The following is a 15,891-nucleotide window of genomic DNA, read 5'->3' on the forward strand; positions in this document are numbered from 1 at the left end:
CTAAGGGTATTAAACCTAGTGTTGTGAAGTTGGGAAGAAGGTGACTTGAGGTGTCATTGAAATCTGCTACCCACAAGGCTAGTTACATATACATATTTTATTTAAGGCAAGTTTCACAATCATTCTCAGAAAGATTACTGTTACTAAGGAGGGGCAGAGAAACTAAGCGGCCATTGGCAGCCATCGGTAGCAGTGTTGAAGTGCAGCAAATTTCTACATGTGGTGATTGTATCTTAGCTGATTGAGAGAAGTGAATTGTTGGAGGGCAGAGAGTGTGATGGAGTGCAGGAAGCAGATACACCATGGTGGCGAGAGGTTACCATGGTCATAAAGTGGAAAAACAAAGCTAAGATTTTCACAGGTACAATACATCCAGGTGATTCCACCTCATTTTTGTTGTTGTTATTGTTCCCATGTGATTCTCTCCGTGTTCATTTATTCATTACTATTTATTTTAGGTAAATCTTTTAAAAAAAGACACCATCAAATCCCAGAGGTTTTCAGCTCAGGGGTTAGAGAACATTTTCTCCACTGAGCAATCTTATTATGGCTTTTTAAAAACACTAAGCATGTTTCTAAACGCTTCATATATATTAACTCATTTAATACTCATGATGACTTTGTAAGATAGGCCTGTATACAGAGAAATAAACTGTATTTATACAAGTAACACAGAGAGACCACATGGCTTCATACCTAATAAGTGGCTTGGAATCAAACCTAGATATCGTCACTCTTCCTTACGGAAATAACTATGATAATATCATTTAAATTTTGTTTTAAAAAAAGAAATTAAAACTCACTATTTTGAAACCATATGCAAATAAAGAAATTAAACTATTTACCCCATCTTCTTGCAGAGCACTTATGTAACTCTTTAACTGAGGGAAATTCTTCAACAACAACAATATTTTAAATAGAAGGAAAAATCATTTGTATAGGAACATGGGTCATAATAATTACACATAGGCTGAAAAATTATAAAATATTGCCAGGGATTCAGATGTGATCAAGCTCATTTCTAAGCTCTTCCAGCTTAAATTATTTTCTGCCTCTTTCTTGCCTGTAACTCTAACACCTAAGGTTGCTGGTAGTGATGACTGTAATATATCTGACTTTGTGAGGTACTAGGAAGAATTGTAAAAGCTGAGCGTTAGCAAAAGTTGATCAATGGTGAAAGACAAAACACACTCTATATTTAAAAAATATAGTATCTTTCCATTTTTTAGGATTCTCAGTGTAATTAAGGTTTAAGTTACAGAGAAAAAGAAACTGGTGTACAATTGGAACAAAAGCACAAAGGTAGTTCTCACTGGAAAGAAACGTCATGGGCATGTCTCTGAAAGTTGAAAGGTAATATTTGGAGTCAGAAAAGCCTGGGAAAAAACCCTGCTCTAGCACTTCAAGTTTTGTGATATTGAATGTTTTCAAACCTGCCTAAACAAGAGTTTTCTCCTATAAAACAGAAGAAATTAACAGGTCATTGCTATTATCAATTCACTTAAAATTTCCCCTGCAGAGGAAATGACATACTATTTAAGCAAAATTCTGGCTTCACACTTGGACCTTTGTTAACCACTCTTCGAGTTTGTTCCTTGGGCTTTCTTCTGGAGGTTTGGAGAAAACAATAAATAAGCAACTGAGGAATGAGAAACCACACAGAAATAACAGAGTTTATCCTCCTGGGATTGTCAGATGACCCACAGCTTCAGGTGGTGATCTTTGTCTCTCTGCTCATCACCTACATGCTCAGCATCACTGGCAACCTGACCATTATCACCCTTACCCTGCTGGATTCCCACCTCCAGACCCCCATGTATTTCTTCCTCAGAAACTTCTCCTTATTAGAGGTTTCATTCACAACTGTCAGCATACCCAAGTTCCTAGGCACCATGATGACTGGAGATAAAACCATTTCCTTTAATGACTGCATTGCTCAGCTATTTTTTTACATTCTCTTGGGAGTCACTGAATTTTACCTTCTGGCCGCCATGTCCTATGACCGTTACATTGCCATCTGCAAACCTCTGCATTACACGACCATCATGAATCACAGAGTCTGCATACTCCTTGTCTTCTCTTCGTGGCTAACGTCATTCTTAATCATATTCCCCGCACTCATGTTGCTCCTAAACCTTAATTACTGTAGGTCTAATGTTATTGACCATTTTACCTGTGATTATTTTCCCCTGCTGCAACTTTCCTGTTCAGACACAAAATTCTTAGAGGCGCTGGGGTTTTCCTGCGCTGTGTTCACTTTAATGTTCACTTTGGCCTTGATATTTCTGTCTTACACATATATCATCAGAACAATTTTAAGAATTCCTTCTACTAGTCAGAGGAAAAAGGCCTTTTCCACATGTTCATCCCATATGATTGTCATCTCCATCTCCTATGGCAGCTGCATTTTCATGTACATTAATCCATCAGCAAAAGACACAGTGTCTCTGAGCAAGGCAGTTGCTGTGCTAAACACCTCAGTGGCCCCCATGCTGAACCCCTTTATTTACAGCCTAAGGAATCAGCAAGTCAGGCAAGCCTTCATGGACAAGGCAAGGAAGATAGTATTTTTCTCAAGCAAATGAAATGCTGTGGTGTCATAAATTAGACACACACTTGCACAGCAATTTAAAATATACAAACATGAAATTCAAAGAACTTCTTCAAATCACAATGGCCTTCCTGTCATCCTTATACTTTTGTTCTCTGTTTTTAACAGCTTACAAGCACTATAATATATTTCCCATTCAATTGCAGAAATTTCATACGTCTTTCTAAAGGTTCCATTTTCTGAACACTTTGTTAGTTGCAACTTCTCGAGCAATAATTGTTTTATAAGATAAAGTTGTACTTTAAGTTTTGTTTAGGAAAACCATTATCACCAGGAATGGAGTGGACACTGTGTAAATATTGTTATGATATTTTACTTACTCTATACAGAAAACACAATTTTATTATTTCATTGATATTTGACAGAATTTTCCTTAAACATCTTACCATTTCTCTAGGGAAAAAATTATTCAACTGCCATATGATTTATGGAACATGTGAATGCTTTCATTTAAAAACCAAGAAATACTGCTCACTTAATGGAGTATGTGCATGTAATTTACCTATTGGCTAAAAGAAGTGTAGATCTTTAACAATATAAATACATCTTCATATTTCCAAATCCTGTACTCAGTAGATATAGGTAGATATACAGGTAAATATATATATGCATATACATGTGTACACATATTGTGTGACAATATTGAAGCAATATCTGTTTTAGATATGTAAGATAAGTCACTTTCTCTAATTCCATGGAGGGTAAGCTCCATTTTCTGACTATGCTGAAATACATATGTATAGCTTCTTCTCTAGTTTTGGACAAGTTTCCAACAGGACATGTATCTAAATTATTTAATGCCTAAACAAAATCATTTAGGTTTCATAGAAAATAAAAGCTTCATAAGAAGAAAATTTATCTATTTCATATAAAATAAAATATCACCTGATAATATTCTTCCACTCACTCTATGTAAGGCATTAAGTGCCTAAAGTATTTTGGAAAGATGTGTATGTATGTGTGTGTGTGTGTGTGTGTGTGTGTGTGTGTGTGTGTACATTAAATAAGAATTGTGGAAACTTAAAATGTAATCTAAATTATATGAACTACTTTTTAGTAATAGAAAATATACTACAATCCTAATTAGTAGCCCAACATGCCTAATGATCACTATGCAATTTATTCAATTGAGGAATACATCACAGGAGTTGTTGAGAGACAAACAAAATAAATTATAGAAAAATGAAGGAGACTCAAAATGTAAGGGAAAACCTATGCATGGTTTCTCAATTTCATCTTCTCTGAAGTATAATTTGTATGCTAAATAAGGCAAATAGTTGGCAAACTGAGGGTTTCTATAACCTCTCAACATATACTTCCCCATTGATAAGGCAGGTGTCGGATAAATCTGGCATATATAATGTACTTAGGGATGGAAATGAACCTGTCAGGCATATAGTATAAACAGCTAACAATAAATAGCAGTGATTGTTATTGTTAATATTGGTCTTTATATCTAACCTCTACAGTTTGGAATCAGTACAAATTATATTTATTAAGTGGTGAGAATATTTAACACAAGATCTACCCTCTTATTTCTTAAAAGCACAATATAGTATTAACTGTAGGCAAATGTGCTACAGCAAACAATGTTCTTCAACAATATTCATCTTCAACATTCTCAGAACTTATTCTCTAGCAGAACTTAACTTTTTCTTCTTAATGTGTATTTTTGAGTGAGTGAGTGAGAGAGAAAGAGAGAGAGACAGAGCATGAGTGGGGGAGGGGCAGAGAGAGAGGGAGACAAAGAATCCAAAGCAGGCTTCAGGCTCTGAGCTGTCAGCACAGAGCCTGACACAGGGCTTGAACTCATGGACCAAGATATCATGATGTGAGCCAAAGTCAGACACTTAACCAACTGAGCCACCCAGGAGCCCCACAGAACGGAACTTTATAGCAGCTACCATCAATTCCCCATTGGCCACTCCAACCTGTCCCAAGGCAGCCACCATCTATCCTCCATTTCTATGAGTTTGACCAATTTTAACACTTCATAAAAGTGGATTTATCCGGGGCGCCTGGGTGGCGCAGTCGGTTAAGCGTCCGACTTCAGCCAGGTCACGATCTCGCGGTCCGTGAGTTCAAGCCCCACATCAGGCTCTGGGCTGACGGCTCAGAGCCTGGAGCCTGCTTCCGATTCTGTGTCTCCCTCTCTCTCTGCCCCTCCCCCGTTCATGCTCTGTCTCTCTCTGTCCCAAAAATAAATAAACGTTGAAAAAAAAAATTTAAAATAAAAAAAAAAAGTGGATTTATCCTTTTTTTGTTCTTCTGTCATGTGACTGACTTATTTCATCTAACCTAATGTTCTCCAGATCCATTAACACTGTCACATATTGCTAAAAAAAAGAGGAAAGAAAAGAGAAGGAAATGAACAAGCACAATATGATGTTTGTCCTGCTGGGCCTTTATGATGATCCTGATCTTCTGATTGTGATTTTCATCTTTTTATTCATCACATACATATATGTGTCACTGGAAACCTGACTAATCATCACTCTAACCTGGTGATGATCTATGGATCTACACATGCCTATGTATTTCTTACCTGGAACTTCTCTTTCTTAGAACTCTCCTTTACAACTATATATATTCCTAGATTTCTGAGGGCAATTATTACCAAAGACAAAAACATTTCTCATAATAATTGTATAGCCCAAGAATTTTTCTTTCTTTTCATGGAGGTGGCTGAACTTCCCATCCTAATTGCCATGTCCCTTGACCACTATGTTGCCATTTGCAAACCCCTTCATTACACAACCATCAAAGACAGGAATCTCTGCAACCTGTTTACGCTCTGTGCATGAGTGGGCATGTTTCTGGTCATTTATGCTACCCCTTATACTTCTGCTCCAGCCAGATAACTGCGCTTCTAATATCACTGACCACTTTGCATGTGACTATCTTTCCCTTGTACAACCATATTCTCAGATGCAAGGTTCCTAGAAGTAATTGGCCTTTACTTTGTTTGGATTACTTCGCTATTCACTTTGGCATTTGTGATATTGTCCTACATGTATATCACATCTGTCAGTCAGACAAGAAAAAGTTTTTCTCCTCTTGTATTTCTCACATGGTTGTTACCTCCATTTCCAAATATGCTAATTATTCTGCAGGAAAAAAGGGCATCATTGGCAAAAGTAGTAGCTATTCTCAATAACTCCTTTGTCCCCATGTTGAAACACTTCACGTACCCCTTAAGGAACCAGAAAGTACACAAACCTTCAAAGATATGGTCCTTAAATTACTGTTTCACACAAATACATCAAAATTTTGATTAAGACGAATATTATCATGAATATTTAATAAGAGAAAACGAAATTTTAACCTTCTAATCTCCACTATCTTGCTATATACAGCTATAGGAAATCTTGAGTTCATTAGCTAAACATTCCAAGTTCCCATGTAAGTGATTTATGATTGTGAACATAAAACCAGTGGTTATGGAACACAAATCATTTTTCTTACTATTCTAAGTAATACAAATATTCAACTAAAAATACCAATTCCAAAAGATATATGCAGCCCTGCAGTTTTTGGAGCATTATTCACAAAAACCAAGATATGGAAGCAACCCAAAGTGTACACTCATAGATGAATGGATAAAGACGACATTATACATACATGCACACAGACACACAGACACACACACACACACACACACACACACACACATATACAATGAAACATTATTCAACTATAAAAGAGGATGAGATATTGCTATGTAAAACAACATTGATGGACATAGAGGAGATTATGCTACATAAAATATGCCAGACAGAGACAAATACCACCTGATTTCACTTATATATAGAATCTAAAAAAAAAAAAAAAAAATTAACAAACAACCAAAGCTGAAACAAACTCATTATTACAGACAACTAATTGATTTTGCAAGATGGGAGGGGTTGGGGTGATGGGCAAAATAGGCAAGAGGAGTGGGAGGTATAGGCTTCTAGTTAGGGAATAAATAGGTCATGAGAATAAAAGGTACAGAATAAGGAATACAGTCAATGCTTTTATAAATGTGTGGTATTGTGACAGGTGGTAGCTACTCTTAGGGTGAACACAGCACAGTGTATGCACTTGCTGAACTGCAGTATTATAACCTGAAACTCGTGTAACTTTGTGTGTCATCAATACTCAAGTAAAAACAAAGAAATAAATATAAATAAAGTATCATTGATGAATGAGTAGAAGTGAACTGAAGTGCCAACGTTTTCCTCATTTCCAACAGGGTAAAGATCATAGGTGACTGTGAATGTCCTAAAGGAGAAGAAAAAGTAAGATTATTACAATAAATACACAAATAAAACTGCAGGTATTCTGGAGTGGAAAAAGTGAGGGTGGATGGTAAGAAGTGAGTCCGAAATGGCAGAAAGGGGTCAAATATTACTGTGCCTTAGCCCTGTTAAATTTAGACATATATTTAGGGGCGCCTGGGTGGCGCAGTCGGTTAAGCGTCCGACTTCAGCCAGGTCACGATCTCGCGGTCCGGTCCGGGAGTTCGAGCCCCGCGTCAGGCTCTGGGCTGATGGCTCGGAGCCTGGAGCCTGTTTCCCATTCTGTGTCTCCCTCTCTCTCTGCCCCTCCCCCGTTCATGCTCTGTCTCTCTCTGTCCCCCCCAAAAAATAAACGTTGAAAAAAGTTTAAAAAAAAAAATTTAGACATATATATATTGAGGGTACTAAGAAACCTTTTTTTCCCTGAAAAATGAGAAGTATGAGACCACATGAAAGGACACAGAAGGCATCATGTAAAGTGAAATGACTCAGACCAAGAAAGAAAAATGCCATATGATTCTCCTCATAAGTGGCTTGTTAAAAAAAAAAAAAAAGTAAACAAACCAAAAGCACAATCACATCTGTAAATACAGAGAAACAACTAATAGTTGCCGGGGGGGGGGGGGGGGGGGGTAGGAAAATGGGGGAAGGGGAGAGGGAGATACAGACTTTGTTATGGAATGAATAAATCATGGAAATAAAAGACACCAAAAGGATTACAGTCAAAGATATTGTAATAGCAAGTAATGGGAGCTGGTAGCTATACTTGTGTGAACACAATGTAATGTATAAACTTGCCAAACACTAAGTTGTACACCTGAAACTAATGTAACAGCGTGTGTGCACTATAACCAAATAAAAAAAAAAACCTCAATAATAACTTGAAAAAGAGAGCAAAAGTAAGTTTGTTGAGCACAGAACAGGCATTTTCAAGGCATAATGAGATCCACAGTTGGGTCACAAGGAATACAGATGTAGTAAGCTGGTTGGGGCTGACAGGTGACAAGATGAAGGATTTCTGGGAAGATTTTTATATCTGGCAGAGGATTTCATCCACATGTTTTTGGGAGAGCGTGGGCAGTAACCTAACACTCAAGTCAGAATGTTTTTATGTTTTATGATTTTTTATAACAAATTTGGTAACCATTGAGGACATTTTCATTTTAAAGTTAATAATAAAAATGCACAACAAAAATAAATGAAATAAGTTGTTCGTGTATTCATTCTACTTTATACAAGTGGGGATGTATCAATTAATAAAGCTTTGGTGCCACCTTCAATGAAGAGTCCACTACCATGTGGCTCAGCTCTGTATTTAAAGAGCCCCAAAGGAACTGAGAATAAATTACCGCCCAAATGTAGACTAAGTGCCATGGGCATATTAGGAAAAGTAAGTACAGCCAAAGGGAAACCAGGGTGATTGTATACGCTAGCAGGTACACTTTTGCTTTTACCTCACTGTATCACTTAGCTTTCTGGAAAGACGCGTGTCATGGCATCACTACACATCTGAGTTTATCTGTCCTTGCACCTTTCCTTTCTTGACCGAGGTCTCTTGGGGGATTTATACAGTGACCAGGGAAGGTAAAATTGTTTTATATTTGGATAGTAGTCAATCTTCCTCTTATCCAGGGAGCTTTGAAATGTTTTAACTTCCAGTCATAAGGCAGTATTCCGTGGAAATCACTTAAAGAACTCTCAGAACTTAAGAACTTAAGAACTTCATTAAGTTCAGGTCAGAACAATGTTTGTGGTTATATGGAAAGATAAAAGTGATAGAGAGAAATTCCTTCACTTAGAGCAGAGGCTATAGAAAGCTTGCATGCACTCAAGCCTGCCTTTTTCTCAGTATGAGAGGCTTTTACATAACAGAGGCAAGGGAGAACTGATGACAAAGTATCCTGAAGTAGTTTATGAATGCATTCTCTCTCACATATTAAGTAAATAAGACAATCTGGGGTTGTATTTATGACTGGAATCATTAGACATATCAAAACGTAAGTATGTTCCAGATTTGTCAATAAATGTGTTTATCTTTCTCCCATTCCAAAGGTTACTTTGTTGGAATAAAGCAGGGTGATCCCCAATTTATCACATCAGCATATTTACTAAAACAAATTTTATATGTTAGCATTCCAGTCATGTTTCAAAATACAATAATAGTCTCTGCCTTTTGATCTGCCAATTTTGCCGGTATGTTACAACAAATATGTGTCTGTTCCTAAAGGAAGAGAATGCTGATTGTCAGGAATAAAGAAAATAAAATAAAAAGACACAATAGAAGCCTGACAGTTACTCCTACAGACTTACCCAGTTCACCCCATGGGGAAAAAAAAATACAGCAAATATTATTGAGGACTTAGACCGTAGATAAAATCTGATTGATTTTTAAGAATAAAAAGAGAAAAAGACAGGTAAAAGTCATATAGTTTACATTTTAGAAATTTGTGGTTTCTATAAAGTAAATTTTACAAAGAATTTTATTCATTCTACTTATTTAGTCTCCTAGAAAGAAGACAATGAAAGGTTTTGTTAGCAAAAACACTTCCTTATCAGTTCCTGCTTGCCCTCAGACAAATTTGAGAGTTTTAAAAGATAAATAGTGGAAAAAGAAAAAACATAAAACAGTTGTTAATTTAAATAAGGAACATAAAAATGACATAAGTGAAACAGTATGCTGTCAAAATATATTATTGATATAGCTCTACCTATGTGAGTATTAACTAATATCTCTGGCTTTAGTTTTCTTTCTCATAAATAGAGAACTTTACTCTTATCTATCACTAAGGAGATTCTAATATCTCCTGATAGACAACACATTTATTTCCTCTGCTCATATTTAAAAGAATATATATTAAGAATAACATTAATCATAGCTACTATTAAGCTCAGGAATTGTGATTTGGTCATCAGCTTCTACCCAATTTTATAAGACAATGAGGTTTGTAAATGGCATCAAAATTAAAACTCAAAATTGGACATTTTGGTCCTAAGAACACAGTCTTAGAAACTGGAAAACAATGTCTCAATATCTAAATTAGAAACAGAGTAAGTATTGTTGCAGAAACATATTTCCTTTGACTCAGGAGACATATCTAGTAAAATGTTGCTAAAGCTAATGTCAAAGACATTGCTGCCTGTGCCCTGCTCTAGAATTTTTATGGTTTCAGGTCTCCCATTTAGGTCTTTAATCCATTTGGAGTTTGTGTATGGTCTAAGAAAGGGGTGTATTTTCATTCTTTTGCATGTCCTGACCAGTTTTCCCAATACCATTTGTTGAAGAGATATTCTTTTTCCCATTAGATATTCTTTCCTGCTTTGTCAAGCCAAGAAACACACTCTTAACCATAGAGAACAAGATTATGGTTACCAGAGAGGAGGTTTGCAGAGGGATGAGTAAAATAGGTGATGGGGTTTAAGGAGTTCATTTGTCAGGATGAGCATTGGGTGATGTATGGAACTCTGGAATCACTATATTGTACACCTGAAATGAACATAACAGTGTATGTTAACTATACTGGAATTAAAATAAAATAAAAATGAATAGCTAAATATTAAAAGATGTAGTGCGCTATTAGAAATTTGGTTACAAATTTGCTCACAGGTATAGATGTGGTATACAGACACTCATGAGGGGACTTTTAACATAGATCTGTGAATAAATTTTTCCTTTTCAACAGGATGTGCAAAATGCTTCTGCTGTAATGGGACTGAGTGGATACTGCAAAAATGCAAACAGGAAAAAAGTTCCATTGGCTTCATTTCTTGGGGCTAATAATACAAACATTTAAATCTTCAATTCCTTTACTATGCACATTTTCTTTCCGTTTTGTTTTGCAACAGATTTTGCTTAAGAAAATAAAAAATCAGTATGAGAAACCATACAGTGATTACAGAATTTGTTCTCTTAGGCATCTCAGATGACCCAAAGCTTCAGATTATAATTTTTATCTTTCTGTTTATGGCTTATGTATTAAGTGTCACCGGAAACCTAACCATCATCATCCTCACCTTAACAGACTTTCATCTCAAGACTCCTATGTATTACTTCCTGAGGAATTTCTCCTTCTTAGAAATTACATTCACCAGTGTGTCTATTCCCAGATTTTTGGGGACAATCATTACTAAAGTCAAGACCATTTCCTATAACGATTGTTTAGCTCAGCTATTTTTCTTCATCTTCATGGGTGTGTCTGAGTTTTTTCTTCTCACTGCCATGTCTTTTGATCGCTACGTTGCCATCTGCAGGCCTCTTCACTACACCACCATCATGAACAAGAAAATCTGCACCCTACTGGTCTTTGGGTCATGGCTGGGGGGATTCCTTACCATTTTCCCACCACTCATGCTCATCCTCCAGCTAGATTTCTGTGCTGCCAATGTAATCGATCATTTCTCCTGTGACTATTTCCCCATTTTACAACTCTCGTGCTCAGATACGTGGCTTTTAGAGATGATTGGCTTTTACTTTGCTTTTGTTACTCTGCTCTTCACATTGGCATTCGTGATTCTTTCCTACATGTGCATTCTTAGCACCATTCTGAGAATCCCGTCCTCTACTCAGAGGAAAAAGGCTTTCTCCACATGTTCCTCTCACTTGATTGTCATTTCCATCTCTTATGGGAGCTGTATATTCATGTATGTCAAGCCTTCAGCAAAAGAAAGAGCATCACTGACCAAAGGGGTAGCTATTCTCAACACCTCAATTGCCCCTATGTTGAACCCTTTTATTTATACCCTGAGGAACCAGCAAGTAAAACAAGCTTTCCAAAACTTGCTTCATAAAGTAGTGTTTTCTAGAAACAAATGAAAGCATGTATTAACATGAAAGGATGTTATTGGGAAGATGCACTGAAGGAAAAACAAAATTTTGACTTCTACAATATGCTCCCATATCCATCTCACAGATACTTGCAAGGCTGTGCTCATTTGCTTAAGCTTTCTTGTACGCTGAAAGTAACTATGTTGTGTCTTTCTTTCAAAGTGTGTATACGTTCCATTTCCTCATTGATTTACAATTCTGAATAGGAAGGCAGTGGATATAGAACATACCATTTTGCTGATTGCTCCAAATAGTAAAAATATTATATACTATAATGGCTAATGGAGTAAAATGTTTTAAAAACATACTCTTTATATTTTATTTTCTTGTACTAATATCTAAGTTTCTTTCTTAAAGTTATAAAATATATGAAATACAATATCTATAACAACCATATTTTTTGCATACTATCTGCAGTATCTAATTCTTTCCACTCTGATATAGGCTTGAGTGTTTATTTTACTGTATATAAACTATTTGAAAGTCATATGTCTTTTATTTTCTACTTATGCTTAAGGCATACATCGTCTTATTTTATATGCTCCCCTTGTTTATCTGTATTATATTGAAACATACGAGATTGATAAATATTAGGCAGTCACCAAGACATGGCACCTGGAAGTTTGATAGGAATTTCACAAATAATAGTATCTCTTCTGTAGAGAATATTTACTCTATGCCATTTGCTCAACTAGATATATCCTAAATCATATCATATTTAGCTGTCACAGCTATATGGCAAATTTTAGTGATTATCTATTTTTCACACATGTGTAAATTCTAAGCTTGAGGAACTTGCCCAAGGTGTTGAGCTATCACAGTCAATGTGATAACCTGATTTGAAAAATGAAACAAAATGACAAAAACTTGTATTTGCTCTATTGTGTACATTTTTCAAATCTAGAGACCTGCATATTTTGCATAGCTTTTACTAAGGACCTGCTCAATTTTATTGGTGTTTCGCACTCACATTATCTCATTTGGCCATGATCATATGATTATAGTCTGGTCAGGGAAGGTACTCATCCCTAATATTGTCGTTGGCATATACTTTGGAACACTGATCAATCAAAAGAAGGAACGCTTCAACTGCCATTGCTGGTGCCACCAGAGTGACAAGGACAAAATATAAAGTACTAGCAGTATTATAGTCCCAAAATTCTCTGTGGAAGGCACATTTAAGTTAATGGAGCCAATGAATGACTTAATACAATGTGGTAGATTCTCAGTTTTTAAAAATGGCATGGAGGAGAGATGCATTTGGTAGAGAGCTGATGTAAGAATTAAGATACTTTATAGTAATCTCTATCTGGAAAATAATCTGTTGGTCTCCGTTTCTCAAGAGAAACAAATCACACTACGAGGTTGTTATTTTTTTCTGTCTCATCGGACACTGTCCCCCAAGCTTCCTTTTCAAATTTCTGTACAAATGTGTTATGTTTTATATTCCTTAGTGTTTTGTGTCTAGTCCTGTCCTGGCAATTTGATTCACTGAATTATTCCCCTTGAGCCAGTGGCAGAGAATAGATAAAACATTAACTAGCTTATGCTACATAAAATCCATGTAGAAACTGTATCAGACAGTTTTAAAACACCGTCTGAAATTTTTCTCTTTCATATATTTGCTTATTTCTCACCCTCTGTACTCAAAGAAATCTATTCCCTCTAGATAAAATGGAAAATTTAAGTCAAAAACATTAACAGTAGAGAGCAAATGTGTTCAGTGAGAGGAACTGTGTTCAGGACACTGATTTCCCTGGATTACAACAATGGAAACCACTAATATTTTTTATATTTCAGCCATTCTGCATATCAGTGAGACTGTATGAAATCAAGGTAAGTAGGACATAGGGGAGGGAATGGTAGTTTCTCAAACCTTATCATTGATTCATTACTTATCAGCTCAAAGTTTAAGCAGATTCAGTAGGGTATATTGGAGTAGTATTTTGCAACTGGATAGATTTATAAATTAAAGAGATCTTAGCATATTTTATTATATAAATTTATTCCTTTTCTTAAATAAAAAGCAAGAAATTACCACTCTATGCCTGTGTTTCTAATTTAATATAGACTATGTAGCACTATCTTTAAGAGAACAGACTTTAATTTTAGGTATTCTCTGATTAAACACTTGTTAGCTATACGAATATATCTAAGGTACAAAAACACACTGACCCTAATGCTTCATTGGGAATAAAGATAAAACTTCCATAGGTGTGTCCTAATGGCTATATGAGATAGAATATAAATGTCCTTAGAATTTCATTGGAATAATGGTTTTGGTCAATTACAGTTAACTATGAATATTCTGCCCAAAGTTGGAAATCAATTACAACCAAAAGAAAATAAATACACCAGTTCTTCTTAAAACATAGAAGTGCCACATGGTTTATAGAGCACTTGCATATATATTATTAAATTCATTCTGAAGATGCCCTTGAAATTTTAACTCCATGATAAACAGAAAAAACTGATGCTTAGGGAATTTAAGAAACTGCCAAAGTCACACTTCCATTTGTATCTTCAAATCACATTCTCTAATTGCAGAACCCATATACTTTCTGTGATAGTAATTTACCCTAGACTGTCATGAATAAGATACTAAGTGGGTTTTTTTCAATGTTTATTTATTTTTGAAAGAGAGAGAGAGAGTGAGTGGGGAAGGGGCAGATTCACACAGAATCTGAAGTAGGCTCCAGGCTCTGAGCTGTCAGCACAGAGCCCAATACAGGGCTCCAACCCACAAACCACGAGATCATAACCTGAGCCAAAGTTGGATGCTTAACCAGCTGAGCCACCCAGGCACTCCAAAAATTAATAGTGTTTTGATATCATAATCTTATTATCACTTTATGTACTCTTCCTCTTTGCTTATTTTTGTCTAAATAAAGAACTGGAAGTTTGAGGTTAGGAGTTGGTATTTGCCAACAATTCCTACAGGTACAATCCTTCCAGCCACTCATTGGTTTCTCCAGGGGAGTCTTAGCTTTATTCAGACCAAAAGAAGTTCTTAGTGAACACTTGTGCCATGGCCCAAAGCCCAGCAAGATCGAACATTGGAAGTAAATTTAGAGTAATTATGAAGCCAACCTAGATGTTACCCACAACAGTGAATTAAACAATTTTCCTTTCCTCTAACGTATCAGCCAAAATGCTGAAGAACTCTTTACTCATAAAGTAAAAAAAAAAAAAAAAAAGAGTGATGTGATCATAAAGCACAATGCTTGGAAGCCATGATTCATGAAGTTTCTCTAATGATCTCTAATAAGGTTTAACTGAAGAGTGAATTTAGTAAACATAGAAAAAGTTGAAACAATTAGCCTCTCAAAGTTATTGTATTACTAAGGGATATGTCTATCCAGTGCAACTAGGTCATTATTAACAACAACAAAATGCACCGCAAATAAAATGGAATCAGTCTAAGGCTCTTAATCTCTTAAAGGAACATCGTTTTGGTTCTTCACATATCCTTTAATACAGAGTCCCTTTCTCATCGTGGCATTCAAAGAAGTTATCAGTTTCTACTTTATCTAAAGGGTCATTGTTAATACTAAATTGATGGTAAAAAATTTGAAAGGGCATTAACTAGGGGTGCTTTCAGAATGAAACCTTGAAGATACTTTGTGGCCGTCTTATTCAACAAATATGAAGTATTATTGTTAACTTTCATTTTGAATATGTCAAAGAGCCTGTCTCAGGGGTCCTTGAAGGGATTCTTGATTTTGACTAAAAGGGTGGAAGAGAATATAGAGGTTAAACTAAACTGTGTTCTTCCGGGGGGAAATATGGATCTGCCGTCAGAAACAATAAAGAGGAGGTTCCTCAAAAAATTAAAAATAGATCTACCCTATGACTCAGCAATAGCACTGCTAGAAATTTACCCAAGGGATACAGGAGTACTGATGCATAGAGGCACTTGTACCCCAATGTTTATAGCAGCACTCTCAACAATAGCCAAATGATGGAAAGAGCCTAAATGTCCATCAACTGATGAATGGATAAAGAAATTTTGGTTTATATACACAACGGAGTACTACGTGGCAATGAGAAAGAATGAAATATGGCCCTTTGTAGCAATGTGGACGGAACTGGAGAGTGTTATGGTAAGTGAAATAAGCCATACAGAGAAAGACAGGTACCATATGGTTTCACTCTTATGTGGATCCTGAGAAACTTAA

General features: G+C 36.0%; 2 protein-coding genes and 1 pseudogene across 2 annotated transcripts; all 3 read left to right on the forward strand.

Annotated features, from left to right (window-relative positions):
* Positions 1-1,416: 1,416 nt before the first annotated feature.
* Positions 1,417-2,777, forward strand: LOC125170225 (olfactory receptor 6C1-like). The gene has a single exon (XM_047866623.1). The coding sequence runs from the start codon at positions 1,647-1,649 to the stop codon at positions 2,583-2,585; it is 939 nt and encodes a 312-aa protein (XP_047722579.1). The 5' UTR covers positions 1,417-1,646; the 3' UTR covers positions 2,586-2,777.
* Positions 2,778-4,886: 2,109 nt separating this feature from the next.
* LOC125170623 (olfactory receptor 6C3-like) lies at positions 4,887-5,885 on the forward strand (annotated as a pseudogene).
* Positions 5,886-10,762: 4,877 nt separating this feature from the next.
* Positions 10,763-11,701, forward strand: LOC125171201 (olfactory receptor 6C3-like). Its single transcript, XM_047868408.1, has one exon. The coding sequence runs from the start codon at positions 10,763-10,765 to the stop codon at positions 11,699-11,701; it is 939 nt and encodes a 312-aa protein (XP_047724364.1).
* Positions 11,702-15,891: the final 4,190 nt, after the last annotated feature.

This window comes from Prionailurus viverrinus, chromosome B4 (assembly GCF_022837055.1).
Source record: "Prionailurus viverrinus isolate Anna chromosome B4, UM_Priviv_1.0, whole genome shotgun sequence".
Classification (NCBI taxonomy): Eukaryota; Metazoa; Chordata; class Mammalia; order Carnivora; family Felidae; genus Prionailurus; species Prionailurus viverrinus.